We start from the raw sequence: 14,335 nt of genomic DNA on the forward strand, positions 1-14,335 counted from the left end.
TCAAATTCCAGATCTGTGCATGAGACACTAGCCATGTTTGTACTATACATCTGCCACTTCTGAATCTCTGTCTCTCTCTCTCTTGTTGTTGTTTATTCCTTTTATCATGTTTATTGTAGTAGATAATGTAAGGTTGTTCTTGACTTTGAATCATGTTGATCTTTGTTGTCTATCACTTCATCCCCCCATTGTAACCTATAATCCTCTGTTGCCCTGGAAACTGTGGTAAGTTGAAAAGATACATAGCTCCTAAAATTGTACTGCATTATCTCTAGGCCTCCAAGAAATCCCTAAGACTATCTGCTCATTTTGAAGGAATGACTTGTCTCTCCTATGGAGAATGCATATTAGGATCAAACCTATCATTGTGATGCACACATGATCAGAAACATCTGGCTAAGGCTGACAGGTTGTATTCAATATGCATTCTTTTAAGAAGTTATTTTTACGGTTCTTGAATTCAGTAGTTTCTGCTATTTCTGTCTCTTTCTGCAGATTAATAATCCTATGTTTTTTAATGGACACAGATAACCAGACGTGGGTGAAAGAGTTCATTCTCCTTGGTCTGTCCAGTGACTGGGACACACAGGTCTCACTCTTTGTCCTCTTCTTGATCATGTACTTGGTGACAGTGCTGGGGAACTTTTTCATTGTTCTTCTGATCAGACTGGACAGCCGACTCCACACTCCCATGTACTTCTTTCTCACCAACCTCTCCCTTGTTGATGTCTCTTATGCCACAAGCATCGTCCCCCAGATGTTGGTTCATCTTCTAATAGAACATAAAGCAATCCCATTTGTGAGCTGTGCAGCCCAATTATTTTTCTCCTTGGGCTTGGGTGGGATTGAGTTTGTTCTACTGGCAGTGATGGCCTACGACCGCTATGTGGCTGTGTGCGACCCCCTGCGATACTCGGTCATCATGCATGGAGGGCTCTGTACCAGGTTGGCCATCACATCCTGGGTCAGTGGTTCTCTCAACTCTCTCATGCAGACCATCATCACCTTTCAGCTGCCCATGTGCACAAACAAGTATATTGATCACATATCCTGTGAACTCCTAGCTGTGGTCAGACTGGCCTGTGTGGACACCTCCTCCAATGAGATCGCGATCATGGTTTCTAGCATTGTCTTGCTGATGACACCCTTCTGCCTGGTCCTCTTGTCCTACATCCAGATCATCTCCACCATCCTGAAGATCCAGTCCAGAGAGGGAAGAAAGAAAGCCTTCCACACCTGTGCGTCTCACCTCACAGTGGTCGTCTTGTGCTATGGCATGACCATTTTCACCTACATCCAGCCCCACTCCAGCCCTTCTGTCCTTCAGGAGAAGTTGATTTCTGTCTTCTATGCCATTTTGATGCCCGTGCTGAATCCCATGATTTATAGCATAAGGAATAAGGAGGTGAAGGGTGCTTGGCAGAAACTATTAGGACAGTTATCTGGATTAACGTCAAAACTGGCAACTTGATGAATCCTGAGCATTAGCTAGAGAAAAGAGCTTTGCCTGTGTTTTCTCCCACTTAATTCAGATATGGCAGGCATCACCTGCATTGCCCTGGCAACCAGGAAGGAGATGCTGACACATGTACTTGTGATGCTGGGTAGGAGGCTGGAGGGTGGGTTTGGGTGTGGGCTGTGAGTGTATTTTTATGTCACAGCAGCATGTTCAGTGGAGTTAAGCACTGCAGTAATGGAACTTCCCGCCCTTACTCAATCTCCTTTCATAAGTCCTGGGACATATACATAAATTTGTCCTGGGACAAAGTACATAAATTTGTACTTTGAACAAAAAGTACAATTTGCTGTTTTGATGTGTCACGCTATTTGTATTCATGGACCTAATTGTAGATCTTATTTTGGGCCCCTAATTCTTAATCATCCAAATTTTGTAAAAGGTTTTTATGTTTCCATTGAGAACTAAAGCAGTTTTTATATTTTAGTTTCAAAACAGTGCACAGCAGGTATATCCTTCTCCAGTATTGTGTGAGTTGCTGTTCTGAGAAGAGAGATGCTCTCAAGGCTGTTAAGATGTTTTTGTGCTGGAGCTGCTACATGTGCTCACAGCATCTCATCTGTGTGATGAAGGTACCTCAGTGGAGGAGCATCATCTGAAGGTCTTGTTTTACGGTGACTGGCATGTAACCAAAGGTGTTTGTACATGACTAGTGCCAGTCAAGGAAGAGCCATGTTTAGATTACTACTGGATAGCATACAAACAGTTTGAGAGGAATTTTACTGCACATATAAGGAGTACCATAAATGTTAAAACTGTCCAATCTCTGAAAAATCCATAACCTCTTTTTTGAGACTTCAGGAACAATAAGTACATAAAATATTAATTAATGCATAAAATATAAAAGATACAGTTAATCTTAGAAAGGACAGATTGCTGATCCAAAGCCAGTGAAAGGCAAGACAATTTCAATATGTATTTTGGGAATCAGGATAGTTGAGTCAGCTGTACAGTGTCTTCCTTTATTCTCCGTATTGAACATCTTCTCCCATACCTCCTACCAGGGCCCTAGCTGATCTTTGTAAACTAGAAAGTGGAATATGTGAGACTGGATTTCCTAAATAAGGAAAAAGAAGGTGGAAGAAATATTCTACAATGGATAAGGAAGGGGAAAGAGGAGAAAGAATGTGATAGTAGCTCATCTTCTCACTCCCTTGAAGAAGTCTCAAAGTCCTTTCTTCCTGCTGTGTCTTCTGTAAGTCAGTAAATTTGTAGTTCTCCCATTTGTGAACACATTATCACGCAATCTCAGTGTTCAGAAGGTTGAAGTCTCATGTAATCCACAGCCCATTTGATATTTTAATTTACTCTAAAACAATTTGGTCCTACAATGTGTGATATAGGCAGATTGTCAAAAGATGTCAATACTAGTGGGTTAAATATCTCTTGGTGTTAATTCAAGAAATATTAATGGAGAATCTACTATGTGTTTGTAACCTTGAATGGCTTTTGAGACACAATAATCAATGTGAATCATTCCTGACCATGATATAACTACATAGCAGGGATGATAGATGGTGAAGCAATTAAAATGCAATGTGATAAGTTTCTCAGTGAGTAAGCCTTTGGGGTGATTGCTGAAGTCTTCCTGTATGAAAGGATCAGAAATGGTACTTGTACCAGGAAAGTGAGAACAAGGTATTGAGATGACAACAACTCAAGCAAAGTAACAACTGTGAAAGGTGCAGAGCTGGAAGAAAGCACAAGAATTAAAAAATGTCCTTAAGCTGGATTACAGGTCAGAGAAGTTGAGGAAGCAGTGAGGATGAAGCAGGCAGGGAAAGAAGGCATCACTGAGGGCACCGAATACCAAACTGTCTTTTAACTTTAACAGCATTATGGATGTAGTAAAGATTTTTAAGCAGGATTAGAGCTTGATAAAGCTTACATTTTAGAGTTATCACTCTTGGAAATGATTCAGAGGAAGAGGATATTAGAGGCAAGGAGTCCAGCTGGCTGTCTTCTCCAACAGTACTACAGAGACACTAGAAGAATATGAACTAAACTAGTGGCAGTGGGGAAAGAGAAAAGTCAAGTCAAATCGCATGATTTAACAGTTTTCAAAATTGGTTTAAAATGTGTTCAAAGTTAATTGACTATCAGCTAAAAATAGACTGATTTTATATACACTCATACATACGTATATACATACAGATGTATATATCTCACGGTAGCCACAAACCCAAAACCTATAATAGGTACATGCACACAAAAAAAGAAAGGAACACAAACATATCACTGAAGAAAACCATCAAACCACAAGGAAACAGACAAACAGAAGACCAAAAGAGCAGGAAAGAACTATGTAAACAACCAGAAAATAATTAACAAAATGGCAAGACATACATATCTGTCAATATTACTTTAAATGCAAATGGACTAAATACTCCAACCAAAGGACGTAGGGAGGCCGCATGGATAAAAAAACAAGATCCATCTATACACTGTCTACAAGAGACTGATCTCAGATCTAAGGGCACATAAAGACTGAAGATGATGGGATAGGAAAAGAGATTCCATGCGAATGGAATGAAAAGAAAGCTGTAGTAATAGTCATATTAAAAAAATAGGTTTTAAAACAAAGACTGTAACAAAAGACAAAGCAGGGCATTAAATAATAATAAAGATGTTGATCCAAGAAGACACTATAACATCTGTAAATATTTATGCTCCCAACATAGAAGCACTTAAATATATAAAGCAAATATTAATAGACATAAAAGGAGAAATCAAAACATTTATACAATAATAGTAGGGGACATTAATGCCCACTTATACCAATGGATAGATCATCCAGACAGAAAATCAATAAGGATGCATTGACCTTAAACAATATATTAGGCCAGATGAACTTAATAGATACATACAGAATATTCTACTCACAAGCAGCAGAATATACATTCTTCTCAAGTACACATGGGACATTCTCCAGTATAGGTCACATGTTAGGTCATATAACAAGCCTCAATAGGAGGGCCTGGGAGGCTCAGTCAGAAATCCAATTCTTGATTTCAGCTCAGGTCTTGATCTCAGGGTCATGAGTTCAGACCATGTTGGGCTTGTGCTGGGCGTGGAGCCTATTTAAAAAGTAAAAATTTTAAAAATTAATTAAAAAACAAGTCTTATTAAATTCAATCATGTCAAACATTTTTTTTCTGATTATAATGTTGCGAAATTAGATATCAGTTACAAGAAAACTGGAGAAACACAAACATGTGGACACTAAACAGCATCCTCGTAAACAACTAATGGATCAATGAAGAAATCATAGAGGAAAACAAAAAATTTCTTGCAAAAAATAAAAATGGGAACACAACTTTCTAAAATTAATGAGATGCAGCAAAACCTGTTCTAAGAGGGAAATTTATAGCAATACAGGCCTACCATAAGAAACAAGAAAAATACCCCCCACCCCCCAATCTAAATTTGCACCTAAAGGAACTAGAAAAATAAGAAGAAGAAGAACAACAAAGCCCAAAGTTAGTAGAAAGAAGGAAATAATATAGGTCAGAAGAGAAAAAATAAAATAGAAACAAAAGTCAATTAAAAATATCAATGAAGGGGCACCTGGATGACTCAGTCAGTTAAGTGAGTGTGTGACTTTGGCCCAGGTCATGATCTCACAGTTCATGAGTTTGAGCCCCATATTGGGTTCTGTGCTGTCAGTACAGAGACCACTTTGGATCCTCTATTCCCCCTCTGTCTCCCCCTCCCTTGCTCTCTCTCTGTCAAAAATAAATAAGCATTAAAAAATCAATGAAACCAAAATCTGATTATTTGAAAAGATAAACAAAATTGATAAACCTCTAGCCAGACTCATCAAGAAAAAAGAGGACTCAAATAAATTAAATCAGAATTGAAAGATCTAAACATCAATGGACTCAGTGCTCCAATCAAAAGACATATGGTAACGGAATGGATAAGAAAACAAGATCCATCTATATACTGTTTACAAGAGACCCACTTTAGACCTAAAGACACCTTCAGATTGAAAATAAGGGGATGGAGAACCATCTATCATGCTAGTGGTCAACAAAAGCAAGCTGGAGTGGCCATACTTATATCAGACAATCTAGACTTTAAAATAAAGACTGTACCAAGAGATGCAGAAGGGCATTATATTATAATCAAGGGGTCTGTCTGCCAAGAAGACCTAACAATTGTAAACATTTAGGCACCAAATGTGAGAGCACCCAAATATATAAATCAATTAATCACAAACATAAAGAAACTCATTGATAATAATACCATAAGAGTACGAGGCTTCAACACCCCACTCACAGCAATGGACAGATCATCTAATCAAAAAATCAACAAGGAAGCAATGCCTTTGAATGACACACTGGACCAGATGGACTTAACAGATATATTCAGAACATTTCATCCTAAAGCAGCAGAATATACATTCTTCTCCAGTGCACATGGAATGTTCTCCAGAATAGACCAAGTCAGCCCTAAGTAAGTACAAAAAGATCAAGATCATTCCGTGCATATTTTCATACCACAATGCTATGAAACTCGAAATCAACCACAAGAAAAAATTTGGAAAGGTAACAAATACTTGGAGACGGAAGAACATCCTACTAAAGGATGAATGGGCCAACCAAGCAGTTAAAGAGGAAATTTAAAAGTATATGGAAGTCAATGAAAATGGTAACACCACAACCCAAAACCTCTGGGACGCAGCAAAGGCGGACATAAGAGGAAAGTATATAGCAATCCAGGCCTTCCTAAAGAAGGAAGAAAGATCTCAGATACACAACCTAACCTTACACCTTAAGGAGCTAGAAAAAGAACAGCAAATAAAATCCAAAACCAACAGAAGACAGGAAATAATAAAGAGTAGAGCAGAAATTAATGCTATCGAAACCAAGAAAAACAGTAGAACAGATCAATGAAACCAGAAGCTGGTTCTTCGAAAGAATTAACAAAATTGATAAACCTCTAGCCAGTTTGCTCAAAAAGAAAAAGGAAAGGACCCAAATAAATAAAATCAAGAATGAAAGAGGAGAGACCACAACCAACACAGCAGAAACAAAAACAATAAGAGAATATTATGAGCAATTATATGCCAACAAAATGGGCAATCTGGAAGAAATGGACAACTTCCTAGGAATGGACAACTTCCAAGTTCCCACCAAAACTGAAACAGGAAGAAATAGAAAATTTGAACAGACCCATAACCAGTAAGGAAATCGAATTAGTAATCAAAAACCTGCCAACAAACAAGAGTCCAGGGCCAGATGGCTTTCCAGAGGAATTCTACCAAACATTTAAGGAAGAGTTAACACCTATTCTCTTGAAACTGTTCCAAAAAATAGACATGGAAGGAAAACTTCCAAACTCTTTCTATGAAACCAACATTACCTTGATTCCAAACCCAGACAGAGACCCCACTAAAAAGGTGAACTATAGACCAATTTCCCTGATGAACATGGATGCAAAATCCTCAACAAGATATTAGCCAACCAGATCCAACAATACATTAAAAAAATTATTCACCATGACCAAGCAGGATTTATACCTGGGATGCAAGGCTGGTTCAATATCTGCAAAACAATCAACGTGATTCATCACATCAATAAAAGAAAGGACAAGAACCATATAATCCTCTCAATAGATGCAGAGAAAGCATTTGACAAAATACAGCATCCTTTCTTGATAAAAACCTTCAAGAAAGTAGGATAGAAGGAACATACCTCGAGATCATAAAACCCATATATGAACGACCCAATGCTAATATCATCGTTAATGGGGAAAAACTGAGAGCTTTCCCCCAAACGTCAGGAACGAGACAGGGAAGTCCACTCTCGCCACTGTTATTCAACATAGTATTGGAAGTCTTAGCCTCTGCTATCAGACAACACAAAGAAATAAAAGGCATCCAAATCAGCCAGGAGGGGGTCAAACTTTCACTCTTTGCAGATGACATGATACTCTATATGGAAAACCCAAAAGATTCCACCAAAAAACTGCTAGAACTGATTCATGAATTCAGCAAAGCTGCAGGATATAAAATCAAAGCACAGAAATCGGTTGCATTCCTATACACCAACCATGAAGCAACAGAAAGAGAAATCAAGGAATTGATCCCATTTACAGTTGCACAAAAAACCATAAAATACCTAGGAATAAATCTAACCAGAGAGGTGAAAAATCTATACACTGAAAACTATAGAAAGCTTATGAAAGAAATTGAAGAAGACACAAAGAAATGGAAAAAGATTCCATGCTCCTGGATAGGAAGAACAAATATTGTTAAAATGTTGATATTACCCAAAGCAATCTACATGTTCAATGCAATCCCTATCAAAGTAACACCAGCATTATTCACAGAGCTAGAACAAATAATCCTAAAATTTGTATGGAGCCAGAAAAGACCCCGAATAGCCAAAGCAATCTTGAAAAAGAAAACCAAAGCAGGAGGCATCACAATCCCAGACTTCAAGCTATACTACAAAGCTGTAATCATCAAGACAGTATGGTACTGGCACAAGAACAGACACTCAGATCAATGGGACAGAATAGAGAACCCAGAAATGGACTCATAAACGTGTGGCCAACTAATCTTTGACAAAGCAGGAAAGAATATCCAATGCAATAAAGACAGTCTCTTCAGCAAGTGGTGCTGGGAAAACTGGACAATGACATGCAGAAGAATGAACCTGGACCACTTTCTTACACCATACACAAAAATAAACTCAAAATGGGTGAAAGATCTAAATTTAAGACATGAAACCATCAAAATCCTCGAGGAGAAAGCAGGCAAAACCCTCTTTGATCTTGGCCACAGCAACTTCTTACTCAACACATCTCTGGAGGCAAGGGAAGCAAAAGCAAAAATGAACTACTGGAACCTCATCCAAATAAAAAGCTTCTGCACAGCTCTTTATCCTCCAAAAGAGGATCTGTTTTGCATTGTTGGTGGGAATGCAAACTGGTGCAGCCACTCTGGAAAACAGTATGGAGTTTCCTCAAAGAACTAAAAATAGAACTACCCTACGACCCAGAAATTGCACTACTAGGCATTTATCCACGGGATGCAGGTGTGCTGTTTCCAAGGGACACGCACACCTCCATGTTTATAGCAACATTATCAGCAATAGCCAAAGTATGGAAAGAGCCCAAATGTCCATTGATGGATGAATGGATAAAGAGCATGTGGTATATGTATATATACAATGGAGCATTACTCGGGGATCAAAAAGAGTGAAATCTTGCCATTTGCAACTACGTGGATGGAACTGGAGGTATTATGCTAAGTGAAATTAGTCAGAGAAAGACAAAAATCATATGACTTCACTCATATGAGGACTTTAAGAGACAAAACAGATGAACATAAGGGAAGGGAAACAAAAATAATATAAAAAAAACAGGGAGGGGGACAAAACAGAAGAGACTCATAAATATGGAGAACAAACAGGGTTACTGGAGGGGTTGTGGGAGGGTGGATCGGCTAAATGGGTAAGGGGAATTAAGGAATCTACTCCTGAAATCATTGTTTCACTATATGCCAACTAATTTGGATGTAAATTTTAAAAAATAAAAAATAAAAACAAGATGCCTAATAAAGTGGGTATCAAGGAAGCAAAGGAAATAAACCCAAATTTAAAACTTCAAAAAAAAAAAAAAAAAAAAAAGAATTGAAAGACTAGTTACAACTGACACCACAGAAATACAAAGGATCCTGAAAGACTACTACAATTATATGCTAACAAATTGGAAACCTAGAAGAAATTGATAATTCCTAGAAACACAACCTTCTAAGACTGAATCAAAAAGAAATAAGCAATCTGAATAGACCAATTACAAGTAATTAAAATTAGTGTTATTAAAAAACAAGCAAACCAAAGTCCAGAACCAGACAGCTTCACAGGTGCATTCTACCAAATATGTAAAAAAGAGTTAATACTTATTCTACTCAAAATATCCCCAAAACATTGAAGTGGGAGGAATGCTTCCAAACTCATTAAGCTCTTTTATATTAGTCTTGGCAATATTTTTTGTGGATTAGTCTCCGCAGGCAAGTGCAATAATAGCAAAAAATTTGTAAAATGGGATTACATCAAACTAAAAAGCTTTTGTACAGCAAGAGAACCCATCAACAAAACAGGCAACCTACTTAATGGGAAAAAATATTTTCAATCATACATCTGATAAGGGTTTAATATCCAAAATATATAAATTTATCCAACTTAATATCAACAAACAACCCATATAAAAACTGGGCAGAAAATTTGAATGGACATTTTTTCAAAGAAGATAAAAAGATGTCAAATGGGCACATGAAAAGATGTTCAACGTCACTAATCATCAAGGAAATGCAAATCAAAACCACAATAAGATATCACCTCACAATGGTCAGATTGGCTATTATCAAAAACACAAAAAATAACAAGTGCTGGAAAAGATGTGGAAAAAAAGGACCCCTCATACAACTGTTGGTGGGAATATAAATTGGTGCGGCCACTATGAAAGACAGTATGGAGACTATTAAAAAAATTAAAAATAGAAATATCGTATGCCCCAACAGTTCCACTTCTGGGTATTTATCCTAAGAAATAAAAATAAATTGAAGAGATATATGCACCCGTATGTCATTGCAGCACCATTTGAGGAGATATATGCACCCCTATGTCACTGCAGCAGTATTTATAATGGCCAAGATATGTAGGCTACGTACATGTTCACGGATAGATGAATGGATAAAGAAGATATGGTGTATATACTCTATGAGATATTAGTCAACCATAAAAAAGAATGAAATCTTGCTATCTGTGACAACATGGATGGAACTAGAGGGTATTGTGCTAGGTGAAATAAGTCAGAGAAAGACAAATACCATGATTTCACTTACATTTGGAATCTAAAAACCATAGCATATGAACAAAACAGAAACAGACTCATACAGGGAACAAACTGACGGTTACCAAAGTGGGGAATGGTTGGGGGGGATAAGTGAAGGGGATTAAGAGGTACAAACTTTCAACATAAAATAACTCATAAAGATGTAATGTTTGGCATAGGGAATAAAATCAACAATAGTATAATAATTTTGTCCGATGACAGATGGTAACTGAATTTATTGTGTGGATCATTTCATATTATATAAAAATATTGATTCACTATGATGTATGGTTGAAACGAATTGGATATTGTATGTCAATTATACTTCAATTAAAAAAAAACTATAAGAGATTTCAGAGTAACACTTGATCTCCCAAATGGCAATTCCTATACGGACTCACCATCTTCTTTAAAATGTCATAATCCTGTCTGGATGTTCTGTACATGGTGGAATAAACTGTAAAATTTACCACCATGGACAGCCCTGTATAAAATAGTAGGAAAAGAGTTGAAGGAGAAGAAAAGTAGTCAAAAATACGAATATACACATGACACACAAAGAAGGAAAGTATGTGGAGATGCTGTATCCTCATTTCTGCATCCAGCTGAAATGTTCGGGACTCTTCACTGTCCACCGCAGGATCCCTGTGCCTTCCCCCTGCCTCCATGCCTTTGCTGTCCCTTCCCCCACCTTCAAGGGCAGTGCACAGGTGACCTCTCTGAATCTGCCTTTCTGCTTCCAGACTCACTGATGGTTCCTCAGCTCAGCTGAGTTAGCTCATAAGCGGTCTTCTGTTTCTGTGTTCTTCATGTCAGCACTTTTATTTAATCCCTCCATGTAGTTTTCAATTCTTTATTGACATTCCTCAAGCATTTGTGACACTGTCCATTTTTTCCAGTAGATTCTTAACGTATGAGAGTTATTTAAACCTTTAACTAAGTGCATCTTTAACCAAGTACATCGGATTCTGGTTCTGTTAATTTCTTTGTTCAATGACACTGAACTTTGTCTTGCCTTTTCCTCTTAATTTTGACTGACAACTGAACATTTTGCATGCAGGATAATAAACTGAGATAAATAGCATTATGTGTTGGAATGGGCACATCTCTTCTGACTGTCCTGGGTCTTGTTTGCTGAGGAGAGTGTGGCAATCAGTGCAGTCATGGGTTGAGCTGGGTTTGAGTTCTGTATTTGTCCCCATCTACCAGCAAATTAACGTTCTCTCTCTCTTGTGCTGAGGGTGGGGTGTTCAGGGGTTGGCTTTCCCTGGTGTCGTGAGCCACCCTGAGTTTTAGGCTCTGGCCGTGAGGCTGCATGTGGACAGTGTGTTGATCCGCAGGTTTCCCCTATGCCCTGGTAACAGCTGTGACTTGTTCCTCAGTTTCTGCTGACCTGGTGATGGAGGGTGAGGCTTTCTTCCCCTTCTCCTGGGTCTTTCTCAGTCTCAGGCACATCCTTTAGTGCTGTGCCTCATGTTGGGGCCTTCTTAGTGGTCTTTCCACCCCTGCAGCCTGGTGAGATGGTTCCCTGTCTGAACAGAGTGGTCTCCTACCCCAAGGACCCTCGAGAAAGAATGAAAGAATGTTGTTGTTGTTGTTTTTCCCCCTGCTCTGTTCTCTTCCCTCAGTAATGAGTCTTCATCGTCTCTGAGGGAACAGAGTTTGCTGTCCTCCCCCCAGTGGCTCAGGCTTTTTTTCCATAACGGAGACGGAGCCTGTGCCCAGGGCCTGCCTTCCGCAGCTGCGCGGCTGTGGTGCCTTCACCAAACCTGGACCAAGGAGGAGGCTTTCTCTGGTTTTCTACTCTTCCCTGACATCCTCGCCAGGACCGTTCCAAGTGTGTGGAGAAAATCCCAGGAGCTGGTGGGCCTCTTTTTGCTGTGGCTTCAGCCATTCTGTGCTTCTAGTAACCCACCGCCCAACGTGAGCCCTTTGTGAAAGCAACTCTCACAGGCTTGTCTTCCTCCCAGGCTCTGGCCCAGGTGAGTGAGACCTCACGTCCTATCTCTGCCTGCATGTGCTGGTCTTTCCTGAGATTTCATGCTGTTGGGTTGCCCTGCATCTCAGCTTTCTGATGATTTCAGGACTAGTTATGACTCTGCAGTTTACCCTCTCTTCTTTTAGGATGGAACCGATGTTCTTTCCAGCCTTTTGCAGCCTAGAACTGCAAAACTTTTGAGTTAGAACAACCTGAAAAACTTTATATTATTTCCTTTAAAGGAGATTGTGGTTTTTAAAAATAATAGCAATTTCTTTCTTTTAATATTTTTTTTTTTTGAGAGAAAGAGCAAGAGCAGGGGTGGGGGGAAGGGCAGAGAGAGAGAGAAGGAGACAGGATCCAAACCCAAAGCAGGCTCTGTGCTGAAAGCAGGGAGTGTGAGGCAGGGCTCGAACTCACAAAGAGGGAGATCATGATCTGAGCTGAAGCCGTGTGCTTAACCGACTGAGCCACCCAGGTACCCTCAGGAGACTGTGTTTTTTGGATCAGTTTTAGATTCATAGCACAATTGAGCAGGAAGTACAGAGAGTTCCCATGTATTCCCTGTCTCCCTCCTCAATTTGCCCCTAGAAACATCCTGTACAAGAGTGATATATTTTCACTTTTAAAGGTGTGTTTTAAAAGACAAAGTATAAATGGGAGATGGGAGTGATAATTTACAGTTAAGTAAAATTTAAAATGGCAAATTATGATTTTTAAGCCCAGGAATTTAAGTCACATAAACTGCTTCTCTGAAAGCAGCTTACCCAAATTATATGCATAGCGTTTGGAGCAAATAATTTGTTATATTCATGTTTACCTTGCAAACCAAGCCTACACATTGATAGTATATATTATTATGTCTGTCACAAATGCTTCTTGAAAGAACTATTTCAATTCCTAGGCAGACCCTAGAGATGACCTTCCTGGGCAGAAGAGAGTATTTACTGTTTGTGGAAAAGCAGGAATTGTAGGATGAGTGGGGGCTCACAGGGGAGAGAAGTGGGAAAAATTGAAATTCTGGTTGACTTTGAACCTCTTCTCTCTCAGTTGGTTGAGATGTAGCATTCAGGTCACTGGAGACTAGAGACCAAATACTTGTGTAGTGGGTAATGGTAAAATAAAGTGTTATAATGAAGGATTAATGGGTCGGTGGTTTACAAATAAATTGTTCCAGGCATTCTCAAATTTATTCTATTAGAAACACCTGAAAGACTCATTAAGCCACAGTTTGCTGAACTTCCTGCGTAGTTTCTGATTCAGTGAGCCTGGGTCGAATGAAGGCTATCACTTTGAAATGCACTGAATTACTTGGCACTTTGGTACAAATACTAAAACAGTAGTAGTCAGTAGCATTAACAATGGAAAGGGAGGATCCATGCTACACGTATTTGGAGTCCAAGTTGGTATAACTTCCTGAGTGATGGAGGTTGAATGACAAAGAAGGCCCTCCGAGTTTGGAGCAGAAGTTACTGAGTGCTGTGGGGTCCTTATCAAAGCTTGGAATTTGGGAGTTTCGTTTGTTGTCTACAGATGAGTGGAGAAAAACAGCAGTGATGTGAACGTCTGGGTTCGGTGACTACAGCTCTCCCAACCATGGAATGTTTCCAGCTTTCCTCAAAGTATCCCACCAATTCTGTCAGTTCTGTGGGAGTGCAGAAACTCAGGTGAGGAAAGAGAAGCAGCTCTACTTTCCCTTTCTATTGCCTGGATGATCACAGCAGCATTGTCAAAGTCACGGGTGCTGTGGTGTCAGGCGTTACGATAACATGGCAGAATGAGTGGACAAGCGGGATGACACCCACATGGATGAGAAGAGAGGATGCCTGGGAGATAACTCCTGGACGTTAGGGAAGTAGGTGAGGTGGCATGTAGATGCTGAGGGGATGCCTAAGTGGGTGGCTGAGCAGACAAGCAGATGGCTGAGTGAGCATCGAGGGGGGAGGTGTGGACAGCGGGTAAGTGCGTGGATGTGTACATGGTGGTGCTGAGAG

At 39.4% G+C, this 14,335-nt stretch overlaps 1 protein-coding gene across 1 annotated transcript; it reads left to right on the top strand.

Annotated features, from left to right (window-relative positions):
* The first annotated feature begins 517 nt into the window (after window positions 1-517).
* On the top strand, window positions 518-1,471 carry LOC122213574 (olfactory receptor-like protein OLF3). The gene has a single exon (XM_042927651.1). It carries the CDS (start codon window positions 518-520, stop codon window positions 1,469-1,471), a length of 954 nt encoding a protein of 317 aa, XP_042783585.1.
* Window positions 1,472-14,335: the final 12,864 nt, after the last annotated feature.

The sequence above is a fragment of the Panthera leo genome, chromosome A2, assembly GCF_018350215.1.
Source record: "Panthera leo isolate Ple1 chromosome A2, P.leo_Ple1_pat1.1, whole genome shotgun sequence".
Taxonomy (NCBI): domain Eukaryota; kingdom Metazoa; phylum Chordata; class Mammalia; order Carnivora; family Felidae; genus Panthera; species Panthera leo.

What these genes read in the sequence shown, in the direction of transcription:
- LOC122213574 (XM_042927651.1), top strand. Translation starts at nt 518, where the DNA reads ATGGACACAGATAACCAGACGTGGGTGAAAGAGTTCATTCTCCTTGGT.